This window comes from Propithecus coquereli, unplaced genomic scaffold (assembly GCF_000956105.1).
Source record: "Propithecus coquereli isolate 6110/MARCELLA unplaced genomic scaffold, Pcoq_1.0 Scaffold304, whole genome shotgun sequence".
Taxonomy (NCBI): domain Eukaryota; kingdom Metazoa; phylum Chordata; class Mammalia; order Primates; family Indriidae; genus Propithecus; species Propithecus coquereli.
In genome coordinates this window covers 586,746-599,072 of record NW_012148664.1, presented here as the reverse complement: position 1 = coordinate 599,072, position 12,327 = coordinate 586,746, and the positions used below count along the sequence as shown (strand labels likewise).

Genomic DNA, 12,327 nt, shown 5'->3' with positions numbered 1-12,327 from the left:
TAAAAAACGGAGTTACCTGCCTATTTGAAATAGTCTTAATGGTTGTGGATATATAAGGAGAATACAAATATTTCAATCAATTATTCTGCCATACATCCAAATTCTGTAGTGCATTTCCGCATATAACCAAAGTTCATCCTCCACAAGATCCTCCACATAACAAAAAGTAGTAAATTCAGCTTTATGTTCTGACTCTGATTGAGGAAGGCAAGAATGGCTACTTTACTTCCTGAATAGAGATTTCTAAGACAGCAAGAGTTGTTTCTGAGTCACGTAAATGGAAAAGCAAACTTAAATTCCAGCCTTACATTTCTCCACTCCTCTTAATTCAACTTATGGGCAAAGCTATTTCATCTGCAAGTACTTTAATAATTGCTGCAGGTTAAAGAATTGCAGCTAATCCCTGAAAGCAGTGACAATCTCCACAGTTGTCTTATAAAGAAGAGATGTTTCTATACTATATAGTTAACTATTGAATTTTTCCCAGCTTTCTTGCTTTCTGTTCTTCTTTGAGGATAAATCAAAGATTTATTCAGTGAATGCCAAATTGAATGGCTACAGAGAGTAGCGTGTCATTGGGCAATGTCAGGTCAGAATGCTTTTATTCATGCAGAGGTTTTTTAAGATCCCAGGTTGTATGGCATAGAACTTTCTCCACTCGAGGCACTCAGAGCGTCCCTATCCTTCCCGAATACCCGTGTTTAATGATTCAACAGAAGTCCAAGTTAAGAGCTTCATTGTTACAGACTTCGTTTTAGTAAGAATGGCCATTTCTCATTTGAGTATCTACTGTTCTGCTGCATATTTTATACATGGTCTCTAATCTCCATTTTGAAGAAGAGGAAACTGAGGCTCATATGTATAAAAAGAGGTACCCAAACCCTAACAGCCTGTTAGTAAGGGAGCCAGCATTTAAACTTTGTTCTTTTACTACCCCTACTGTTACTTAAAGTCACTGAAATACAGCTACTTGGAGTAAGTCTTAATTTGTCATGATAGTTTGGTTGTAAAAATGTCAGCCTTATAAAGTCAGTTCACTTTATTTTCTACATTGTACCAATTAATGCAAAAAATTTTAGCCTATTTCAAGAATATTCTGATCCCTGTGGTTTAACATTCTTATCACTATAATAGGTTTTCGCATTGACTTTTTTATGGTTCCTATTATTACACAGTGAAAGGACAATACCAAATATTCTGTGGGGATTTTAAAAGGTATACACCTACTCAATCATTCTTTACTACTTTGCTATTTCTAGTTTTAGGCTTTTAAGTTTTTATGTACCTCAAATATAACAGAATTTATCAATGTAACTTCACTGTTCATAAAGGCTGTTATGTGGTCACAATCTCGGATGCTAAATCCTGTGTAATGTGATTATAGACTGAGCAGATTAGCCCTAGATGGCTGGCTTTCCCCTACAGGAAAATATAGGATTTCTAAAGAAAAATACATTACTTGTCAATTTTACTGATTTCATTTTTGCATGGTATCTTCTAATCCTTAATTGTATACATACGGCATGTAATCATGGTATAGCTACAATTTTGAATTGTGTGTGTTCACACAGTCTAGTTATTTTTAATGACTGCACAATACTCATTTGAGTTTCTTCTACTTGTCACCTATAGCAGGCATTAGTTTTTTCTAAGGTTTTGCTGTTCTAGAGACATTGAAAAGGCATGTGGATTTTGTTTTTGAATTATTTCCTTAAGGTAATTCCTTCAATATTGGATTGGGTCAGAGTATAAACATTTTAATGATCCTTGATACATATATGGCGATATTACTTTCTAAAAACATTAGCAACTTACATGGCTACCAAAAATACAGGACCGAACCCGATCTGAGCACCTTACAATCTTGGTGGGGTGCTCAAAAACTTGTTCTAATTCCACAGCTGTAAAATTCACCCTTCATATGTAAGGCCTGTGATAGAGGGGGCCATCAATCAGCCCGGACCTTTTACTCATGAACCTTCTTAAATGGCCTATAACTTGACGTGGTAGCAGCAAGGTGCAGCCGACCACCTAGGTCCAAGTCAATTCACCACATACTAGCTGTGTAATCCTCAATAAACTACTTAACTATTTAGTGTTTCAGTTTCCTCACCTGAACAAGAATAACCCACTTTCTGAGGGTTACATGTACTGCCTACCGCACTTTGAAATGAAGCATATATTCTTTTGAAATTAAGCCTACATTCTTTTCAATATCCTAAATGGTGACCAAAAAAAAAAAAAAATCTTTAAGGATAGATTTAATTTTGGTGAACAGCCAAAAGCTCTCTGCAAGACAGCTCATTTATTAAGCTGGGTCATACATATTGTACCTATAAAAAAGGTTAAACTTTTTTAAAATGTTGGCATTTAAACATTGGTTTAGGAAGAAAAGTTGTATCTTGAATTCATATCATTAAGCCAGTCATCTCGTTGCTGATCAATGCCAAACTACTGAGTCACTGCTATTTTATCTGTCCTCTGTCTCTCAGTCTACCTGTGGAAGTTTGCCTTATTTTTTCTCTTTAAGTGGATGAATATGATTCCAAAGAAAGCACATAGAATAATATTTTATTAGTCTTGAGCTCTGGGAAAATTAACTTGTATTATTTCCTTCTCTTCTACTCTCCTTAAGAAAATTCTATTAGATGGATATTTAAAAAACAAAAAGCTTTGAATCTATCCTCCATGTCTCAATTTTTCCCTCATACTTTTATTCTTTTGATCTCTCTGCACTGTGTCCTGGAAAGGAACCCAACTTAATCCTCCACCTCATGAATTCTTTTTTTTATCTGCATTCATTCTTCTATTATGCTCATCTACCAAATTCTTTTCCATGATTCATTCATTGAATGCTTCTGTGGTGACAGGACTGTCTGAAGAACACTTTAGATCCCACATCTTTTGGGGGATTGTAACATCCTCGAATCTAAGGATATTGAGTTTGTTGCCTTGTTTAGGGTGCTTATGTTGCTCAAATTTTTACGATTTGATTGACTACTCATTTTTGTCATTGGGGGCTGCTGGTTCAGTGAAAGGCAGCCTGCCTCTGTGGCCCCTGGGGAACACTGGAACATACTGCCACATGAGGGGAGCCAGTAATCTGTTCAGCACGAGGGCCCCTCATCCTACTGGGGATCTGTAGCTACTGAAGATTTTGTGGGTATTCTCTGGCCCAAGATCCACATTCGGTTCTCCGGCCTGAGAGCAACAGCTGTTGTTGCCTACTGCCTAGCCCAAGTGTGGGAGAAGGCCAAATGATCAAGCAGTTTCAACAGAAGCCTCACAAGATTTCCAAGACCCTCTTCTAGTTTGGGGCTGCCCTGTAACTACTCCCATTTGACCTACAGTCCTCATTTCTGCAAAGCCATGATTTCCTCTGGTCTTTTATATCAGATCCTGTTTCCATATCTCAGAACTCCTCAAAAGCAATGGTTCATCTATGGGATTTTGGTTTCACAATGCCATTAGATTTCATTGCTTAAATCTGTCTAAACTGCTAGACACTAGCCATAATATTCAGGAGAGGATTTACGTATTTAATTCAGTTATCTTTCTTAAGTGCCTAAGTGAAGCACAAGGAAACTGCTGTGAAGTTCAGAGTTTTCCTAGTCAAATGAAGGCATCTGAGTGGAACCTTGAAGAACAGGAAGAACCAGACATGCATAGACAGGTGTATGAGAAGAGTAGCAACTAGCTACTTTGACTTGAAACACCGATTCATCATAGAACTTAGACATTTAAATTAATAAGGGAAAAATAACCGTGAGGTTTTTTTTTAAGAAACTGTATGGAAGGTGCAGCAGGAAAAAAAATCCATAGATTTTTAAAAAAATCTATAAACAGAATAACTATCAGAGATCGTTTATCATTTATCATAAATTAGGGTAAAATGATAAATAAAGCCCACACATTTCCATTAGAATGTGTGTGCATGTGTGTTTGTGTATGTAAACTCTTCATGTATACTATGTCACTTTTTAACAAGCACTTAATAGTTTTTATTACAAGAAAGTTTAACACCTTAAAAACTACTGATAGGGAACTTTTGGGAGAATGGCCCATTCTTTAGATGTTTTCTGCAGAACTAATGAATAGATTGTCAATTAAAATGATTGTGGTGGTGAGGAGTGGTCCTCTAGGGAGTCATTTCTGAATATATTTTTTATAAAAAACACTCAGTATTAAAAGATGATTTATTTATATTTGGAAAATCATAGCTGGGGAATTAGGGGCAGCAATGGTCAATTCTATGTAACCAAGAGGAGTCTCAAAAGGTGTAGCATGAATGTAAGAATATTATTTTTATCCCAAAAGGACATGGATTTTTAAAAGGTTGAAAAATAGTGCTTTAGAGATGCAGTCCCCAACCCCTGGGCCGCAGACTATCCGTGTGGTCTGTTAGGGACTAGGCCACAGAGCTCTGCCACCCATCAGTGGAAAAACTGTCTTTCATGATACTTAGTGCGGGCCATGGGGGGAGCAGCAGAGCAGGAGGTGAGAGCAGCCCCATTTGTATTTATAGCTGCTCCCCATTGCTTGCAACACCACCTGAGTTCCACCTGCCCCCATCCCCGTCCCCGTCCGTGGAAAAATTGTCTTCCATGAAACCGGTCCCTGGTGCCAAAAGGTTGGGGACCACTGCTTTAGAGGATGGTTCTAGGGCCTCAAGCCTCCTTAAGACAGCGCAATTTTTTGCTTATAAAATGACCAAAAGAAGTGTTTTGGAAACCATAACTTGTGTTTAACGCCACAAAACAGTAAGCAAAACTCATCTGTTCTTTACCATATGCAGTGTGGCTCCCCTAGGGATCATTTTTTAACATTGACCTAAAATGTAAGAAAAAAAATATTATGAATTTAGCTTTTATTCAAAATTAAATAAGCAAAAGCAAAATTTTTAAGAAACTTTTACAAATTACTTACATAAAAGAAAGTTAATAGGGACAGTCACAAGTTTGCAACAAATAATTACAAAAGTATCTAGGGCAGCATGAGTACAAACCATGTCGCAGCATGGTGATCTAACTGTGATATGAATAAGGCATAACTAACATCTGCACCAAGACCAGAATTAAAAAACAAAGCAAACTTTAAAAGCTTAGTTCTACATCTTCTCTTCCCCCAGATCCTTAATGGGCTTATACTATGTCATCTTTTTAAACAAACACATCATGTCAAACTATAAATTATATAGATGGGCAGTTAATGTGAAAAGCCCCCCAATCTGTACAGACTAACTGGTACTGAATTGAGTTCTCCACTTACCTTTATGTACAATTAAATGTAAACCATATTTTCACAGTTTTAAGTGTTTTATGAATAGATGCACAGTACCATGTCAGGTTTACAATTGTTCCTGAAAACTGGCTCTAGGTTCTGCATCCAACGCCTGTCGGCCACTGGGATGCAAGTATTTACATAAATAGGAAACTGTGTCATAGTCAATGGTCAAGACAGTTCAGCAAGAGCAGTATCTCCAACAAAGAATGATACTCAATACTATATTTTACATACTTGTGCAAATGTAAGCGTTAGGACAGATAAATCTGAGGCAAATTCAATTTGCAAAAACTTGTATCGCTACTGTTGTAAACTTGGGCAATAAATGACCCTCAGCAAGTTCTGCTCTCTATGGCTTTTTTTTTTTCTTTTAAAATTTTAAAGCCAGAGAAAATGCACACACACCACCACCCACCACACACACACGCGCACACACACACACACTCCACAGACATACACAGAGTTCTCATTTCATTTTAGAATATGGTACATAGTGCAACTTCATCACAATGTAGAGGTTTAACACACATTCGGTGCATGTTTTTCTGTGCAAGTTCTTAGTGGTCTAAATCCTAGTTGAAGGTATTCATTTGCAGAACCATATGATTCAGGAGGTTGAAGAAAAAAAAAAAAGTTTCATTACATTTCTGAAACCAGCACTGGATGTGCAAAGGCAGCGGACAATCTGGCCATCAACACAGCCAGATTAGGGTAACTTTCAAGGAAGATCGAAGCAGTCAGTTACTTAGATTGGTCTCTAGAAAAGTAGGTCAGTATATGCTGTATCTTTGTCAATCGTTCTTTCAAAGACTTCATAGACAAAACTGACAGCTGGTATCGGGGGTCTACAGGAAGAACTGCAAGAAGCCACCAACACCATGCAGGTCCATTAGGGGTTGCCTAAAAATAATCAATAGTTTATAGTATTAATAAAACAAGTATTTAAGTAAAAATAACATAACAAACCACCAAAAAGCTACCTTTGGTTGAGCACTTTACTATGTGCCAGCTCCTATCTCAAGTATCCTTAGTAGTCGTGTAAGGTACAAAATGGGAACCTGAGGATCAGAAACATAATGCAAATTTTCCAAGATCTCTCAGCTCATATGTGGCAGAGCGAAGATTCAAGATTCAGCCAGCACTCACGCTTCCCTCAGCACTGCAGCCTTAAAGTAAGGCTTCTTAACCTCAGGCTACTGGCGTTTTGAGCCAGATAATTCTATCTTGTGTGTCTTAGCACGTTCAGCAGCATCTCTGACTTCTGTCCACTAGATGCCAGTAGCACCTCCCCCATTGTGAAAGCCAAAAATGTCACCAGATAAGGCAAAATGTCCTCTTGTGGCAAGACTGTTCCAAGCTGAGAACCACTTTCTTAAAATAGACACTTGAAACATTAACAAAAGTTAGCTGCTATTTAAAATTTCTTCGAAGTATTGTGTAATCCTAAGAAAAAGGTCTTGGCTTCCAGGCTTGTTTGAAAAATAAAAAGTTCTCCAACAAAGAAGTCCCTCTGATGTTGTAAGGGCTGACTACTGGCTATTAAAAGAACTGGGAATTTACATAAAAGTATCTATAAGCCACCTTTACTGCACATTGGTTGCTTCTTACTGGACGTGAAACACGAAGTTTCGGAATGACAAAAGGAGCTGTGACATCAGTGCTGCTCTTAATAAGCTTCCTCCAGAATCCAACTAGATTTCTATATCTGTGCATTGTCTCGTCTCAACTCAGCATCACCACCACCTCTTTCGAATTCCAGAGACCTTAGAAACTACCTTTCCCGGGATCCCCTCCCCCATGTGGTTCCGGGTTAGACTTGGCCAATGAGAGGCATTCTCATGAGATGTGCAAGTTGGAACAGAAGAGGCCATTATTCTCTGGAGAGTGTTGCAAAGTGTGGGCAGCAGCTTTCCAGAGAATTCTTGAAAAGCATCTGCTCTACTGCTGCAGAGAGATACTGACGAAGACCCACTGGGATTCCTAAGAATTACAGCAGCTTCCCCACAAGTTCTTGAGAAGCACCTTGTTTGCTGCTCCAGGGGAAGATCTGTGGTGTCAGATTCCCTGACCTTTGAGGCCGATGTCCCTGATCTTCACTCCTGCAGCTCTCCCAACACTGCATAAACTCTATGTCCTACGTTAAACCCTTCCTGGAATATGCAGAGTGGCTGCTTTTGATTTCCTGACTGAATCCTAATTCACATAATATTGCTAACAGAAAGCAGTGGTGGAGGAAGAGATAAAAGGTAAGGGTGGTGAAAGTGATAAGAAAGTAATGTTGAATTTTTCTATAAGCTTTTTTTTAAACATTTAAAATTTCTTATTCAATATTGCTCTTATCAAATCCTACTTCTGTCATGTTTAATCAGATTCAGGTAGCCAGGGTAAAACAAGCATACGGCAACTGATAATATGCTAAACAGAACGGGTACTCAACTTGGACATGGCTTGATGTTGAAATTTTAAGGTCAGGTGAAGGATTCAATTGGGATTCAGACTTAGACCAACCTTTGAAAAATGGAATGAGAGGCAGTGTGTATCACGGTGGGACCTATTATTTCTTTATCTTCATATATTTATTTACAGCCATGCCTTTATGAAATCGATCACCTTCTGACCACAAACACTTTATTCAATTTAAATGCTATGTCTAAAAGTTAGTGCTTTAACAAGTCTATAATCAGATTTTCCACGATAAGGACCCTTCTTTTATCCTTCTTGCAGTGCCTACTGCTCAGATCTGCTTGCGCAGAAAATGCCTGACATACATTAATAAGATTAAGCTTAAATGTAAACCCTAAGTACCTGAGCAAGGCCATAAGCATAACACTTTTATGAGGAGTGAAGTAGTAAACATGAAGAGACAAAAATGGATTGAAGTGGTGGGGTAAGATGTTGGGATAAAAGGAGAGGTGAGAAAAGATTTTTTAAATGTACAAAAAAATGACAAGTCTCTCCGCAGTCAAAGAATAAGAGTACTGCTGATGGGCTCGAAGGCATGGCTGACTCATAGTCAGTTTACTACATGGTAACATCACATTTTAACTCCTTATCCCTTCTTCCAGAAAATCCTCAATGAAGGACTTTGCTCCTCTGGAGCACGATCCTATAGCCATCTCAGCTGACACCAATTTCAAGCCTCTACCTATATAAAACGCAGTGGATACCAGGGCTCTAGAGAACATGATCAGGATTATGAAGACATGCGGTTCAAAAGAAATGCTATGCAAAAAGGAAAATGAAAAATAAATTTTAAAATCTACTAATGTGAATTTACAAAAAAGTGAGATTTTTGGTAGTAATATTAAAACCACCATACCTGTAGGTTTTCCTCCCTCTCAGGCATTGATCCAAAGTGCTGAAGAATTTGGCTTCGAAATCTGTCTCTTAAGTTCTGAAACCAGCTGCAGGCTTGAGAGTATACCAAATCATGGAGTTCTCTGAGATTCTTAATCTCACCTTCATTCTCAACCTAGAAGTACAATAGTCAGTCAGACTTCTATGAATAATCACCCTGTCCGTATCACCAACCCTACAGAAATGAAAAGCAGCATCAAAAAGCATCAGAAAAATAGGGAATACCTATTTCAGTGATGAATTACCAGAGAGTATGATGTAATTCTTATGCTATAATATATATTTCTGCCTTACATAGTGCTACTTGGCCAGACTGAACAAAGACAGCAGGGCCTGACCTCCACCACCTTGCCGACTTAGCAGTGCAATACTGCAGAACCCTTCTAACAGCCTGAGTGGGAGGAGTAAGATTCAGAGAGAGTTCTGGTTCACAGGTCTACACAAATTTGGAATTGCTTTTGTCTTTATGGATCAATGGCTTTTGAAACCAGTGGAACAAAAGGGTGGAAGAAGACAGTTGCTACAATAAAAGAAAAGATAGTGGGCCAGGGCGCAGACAACATGACAGAAAGTAGCAACAGGAGTCCAGGCATAATTACATCTTTTACAAGGGAACTGGGTCAAAACACAAAAACAAACAAAAAGCCACAACCAATAACTTAGTGTATAAATTCAGTATATCATAGGATAGGGAATCAGTTATACAATGATGAACTTCTCTTATTGTACCCTTTAGACTACTGGATCATCAAACTGCAAATGTAAAATTAAATGCATCCATCTTACAGCCTGAGATCCAGAAGAACAGTCTCGTAGAACACAGGTGGGAAGATCTAAAGTTAACACACCCATCTTACGTAGATTTCTTTAACACACACCACACACATTTATATCCCACTCGCTACGTGCCAGGTAGTGCTCTGTCTCATACACGTTAACTCATCTGAACAAATACCAGGCCTGACTCAGCCTTTCATACTTCAAAGATGACTAATACAAAAACAACAAAGGGACTCTGAAAACATTCTGAAATATAAAAAAGGTAAGACTATAGTGCACACGAGACAAAAAAAAAAACATACTTTTTATGTCTGAAAGATTTGAAACGAAAATTTAAAGTTTAAAAAGCATCTGCTTTTTGCACAACAATGTGAATGTATTTAACACCACTGAACTGTACTCTTAAAAATGGTTTAAATGGTAAATTTCATGTTATATACATTTTACTACTATGAAAATAAAGTTTTTAAAAAGGTAAATGAGTCATACAACTGAAGAATTCTGGTCTTGGAATGACTATACAAGATTCAGTCCCTGCAAACACATATTGAACTTGATATGAGCAAGAAATAAATTTGTGACTTGTTAAATCATTTAAAAAGAAAAAAGAACATCTGCTTTGCACTCTCACAAAATTCAAGGAAACAAACCATGGTCTCTAGTAAACAAGGAATGATAAGAATTGTAAGAGTCTGAGATGGAAAAAGCCGGCCTAAAAAGCAGGCAGAAATTTTAAAAGCAAGCTTTTAAAGTTAAAGAATTTTACTGCAATAATATAATAGAACTTAATATTTTGTTTGAAGCCAAAGAAAACAGAATTATTACAATAAGGAAAGAAGACTTTGATATAAAAAACAAATCTAAGAAGCTTTTCCAGAATGGACAAGAAAAGCATTATACAGATGAAGACAGTAAGATGAAGAAAAATTACTGGCCATTCCTAAGACCACAAAGACATATAAGACTTAATTCTCTAAACATCAAATCCATAATACTTGCAATATGCTGTTTTAGTGTCTATATTTATATTTATATATATACATATGTATAAATATGTTTAGCCACATACTCAAGGGATTTTGTCATCAAACCCAATACATGAAGGTATAATTTACATAAAGCTAAAATAGGGTTATTAGTTTTACAAAGAACATTGCCTTTAGCAAATGATTCTATTAACCAAGCATGCCTAAGGCACAGAGTATATCAATCAGCTCAAAATTTCAACTCACACAATACTTTTGGCCTACTTCACAAAGCAAAGTACCCCACAGTGTTTTTATAATAAGATAGGACAGGCGATATCATTCTAATCAAGGTTATGAGCAGAGGCAATAGGGTGTAATGATTAAGCACAGGACCTAGAGCTGCAGAGTTAGCTTTAAATCAGTTTTGTTACACTACGTATAGGATCCTAGGGCAAATTAATTAACACCTCTGAATTGTACCTTTCTGATCTGTTATTTCATAGAGTTGTGAAAATTAAAGGAGCTAATGTTTATGAAAATACCTAATGCCAACATTCAACACAACTGCTGACTGAAATGAAGCAGCAATGAAAAAATGATGGTGTAAGATCTATGTTTTTATAATGCCTTTGTACAAGACCTTCAGTGTGATATTTATAACATCACAAGTCATTTTTTCTGGTTCCTAAACTCATTGCAATTGGTAAATAAGGTACTGCAAATATCAAAAGGGCCACATTAACCTTATCCAAGAAAGATATAACAATAACTCTACCCAGATAACACCAATATGTATAATGACAGTGCTTTATCTGTGATGCCCTAAAATTTTAATACAGCATCCAACTCTATTTTATCATTAAGCTTATCTTAGGCACAAGAATAATCTTAATATATAGAACAATTCTTTCAGGATTTTGTGTGTCTACCTTTACATCAAATTTCAATGTACTGATTACATTCACTTTGACTACCGATAAATTCAAGAAAACAGGACAGTGATTAGCAACCTTTCAAAATTTAGATGGGTTGAAAGTTCAATTTAGTCAACTGCCAATTGTTAAGTACCTACCGTGCATATATACAGACACACGTATACACATGCACATATACATCCTAGGCACTGTGCTCGTTGTTACGTCTGTAGAAACGAAGGGGATCTAGGTTCTAGTCTCCCAAGTTCTCTTGGAATGCACAATGATTTAAGGGTAAAATAAAAAGGTAACTTGGAGCTAATACTCATAAGTAGCAGTGATAAGGGTGTCTGATAGGAAGAACTGGCTCATGTGCCTAGCAGGTATCAGCCTGCATGCCTCATCAGCCTGCATGTACCAACCCCCAGAACACAGCATACCAAAGTATGCTGGAAAAGAACAGTTTTTAATACCTTAACATCCTCCAGATATTCAATGTCTGCAGTGCAATATCCATCTTTCATTCCTCTTTTTAAAACCCTAAACCGCTTTCCTCCAACTGTATCAACCACAGACCTTCCATCGGGTAAGAAATGTACGTTTCTAATTTGTAACATACAACCATAATCTGCAAAACTAAAAGAAAACTCTGATTAGTAATAAAGTTCAAGCACAAGCATGCAAGTTCTCATACATATTGAAAGAAAGTTCCGATATAAATACAAATATTTAAGTTCACAAAAACCATACCTATTCTGTGTATCACTGACACACATCCCGAACTGTTTGGTTCCGGTTTGTATACTTCTTCGAATCATCAATCTATATCTTGGCTCAAATACATGAAGAGGGCAAGGCACAGTGGGATAGGCCATAGTGCAAACAAATATTGGAACGCTCTTGGTCAAGCTGAAGGAGAAGAAGTTTTATTATTATAGATCAGAACATACAACAAAAATGAGTGATGTTTATAACAGTAATAAATTAATGTAAAAAAATTAGTTCTAAATAAGGCGATTTTTATT

The 12,327-nt window shown here is 37.1% G+C and overlaps 1 protein-coding gene across 1 annotated transcript in view; it reads right to left on the bottom strand.

Moving 5' to 3' along the window:
* Positions 1–4,850: 4,850 nt before the first annotated feature.
* LONRF1 (LON peptidase N-terminal domain and ring finger 1) overlaps positions 4,851–12,327 on the bottom strand; it is a 33,181-nt gene continuing 25,704 nt past the window's right edge. Inside the window, exons 8-11 of the mRNA XM_012649818.1 lie at positions 12,053–12,211; positions 11,776–11,938; positions 8,603–8,755; positions 4,851–6,183 (exon numbers count right to left, since the gene is read on the bottom strand). Of these exons, the coding sequence (XP_012505272.1) occupies positions 6,025–6,183; positions 8,603–8,755; positions 11,776–11,938; positions 12,053–12,211 (634 nt within the window). The 3' untranslated portion in view covers positions 4,851–6,024. The remainder of the gene's footprint in view (positions 6,184–8,602; positions 8,756–11,775; positions 11,939–12,052; positions 12,212–12,327) is intronic.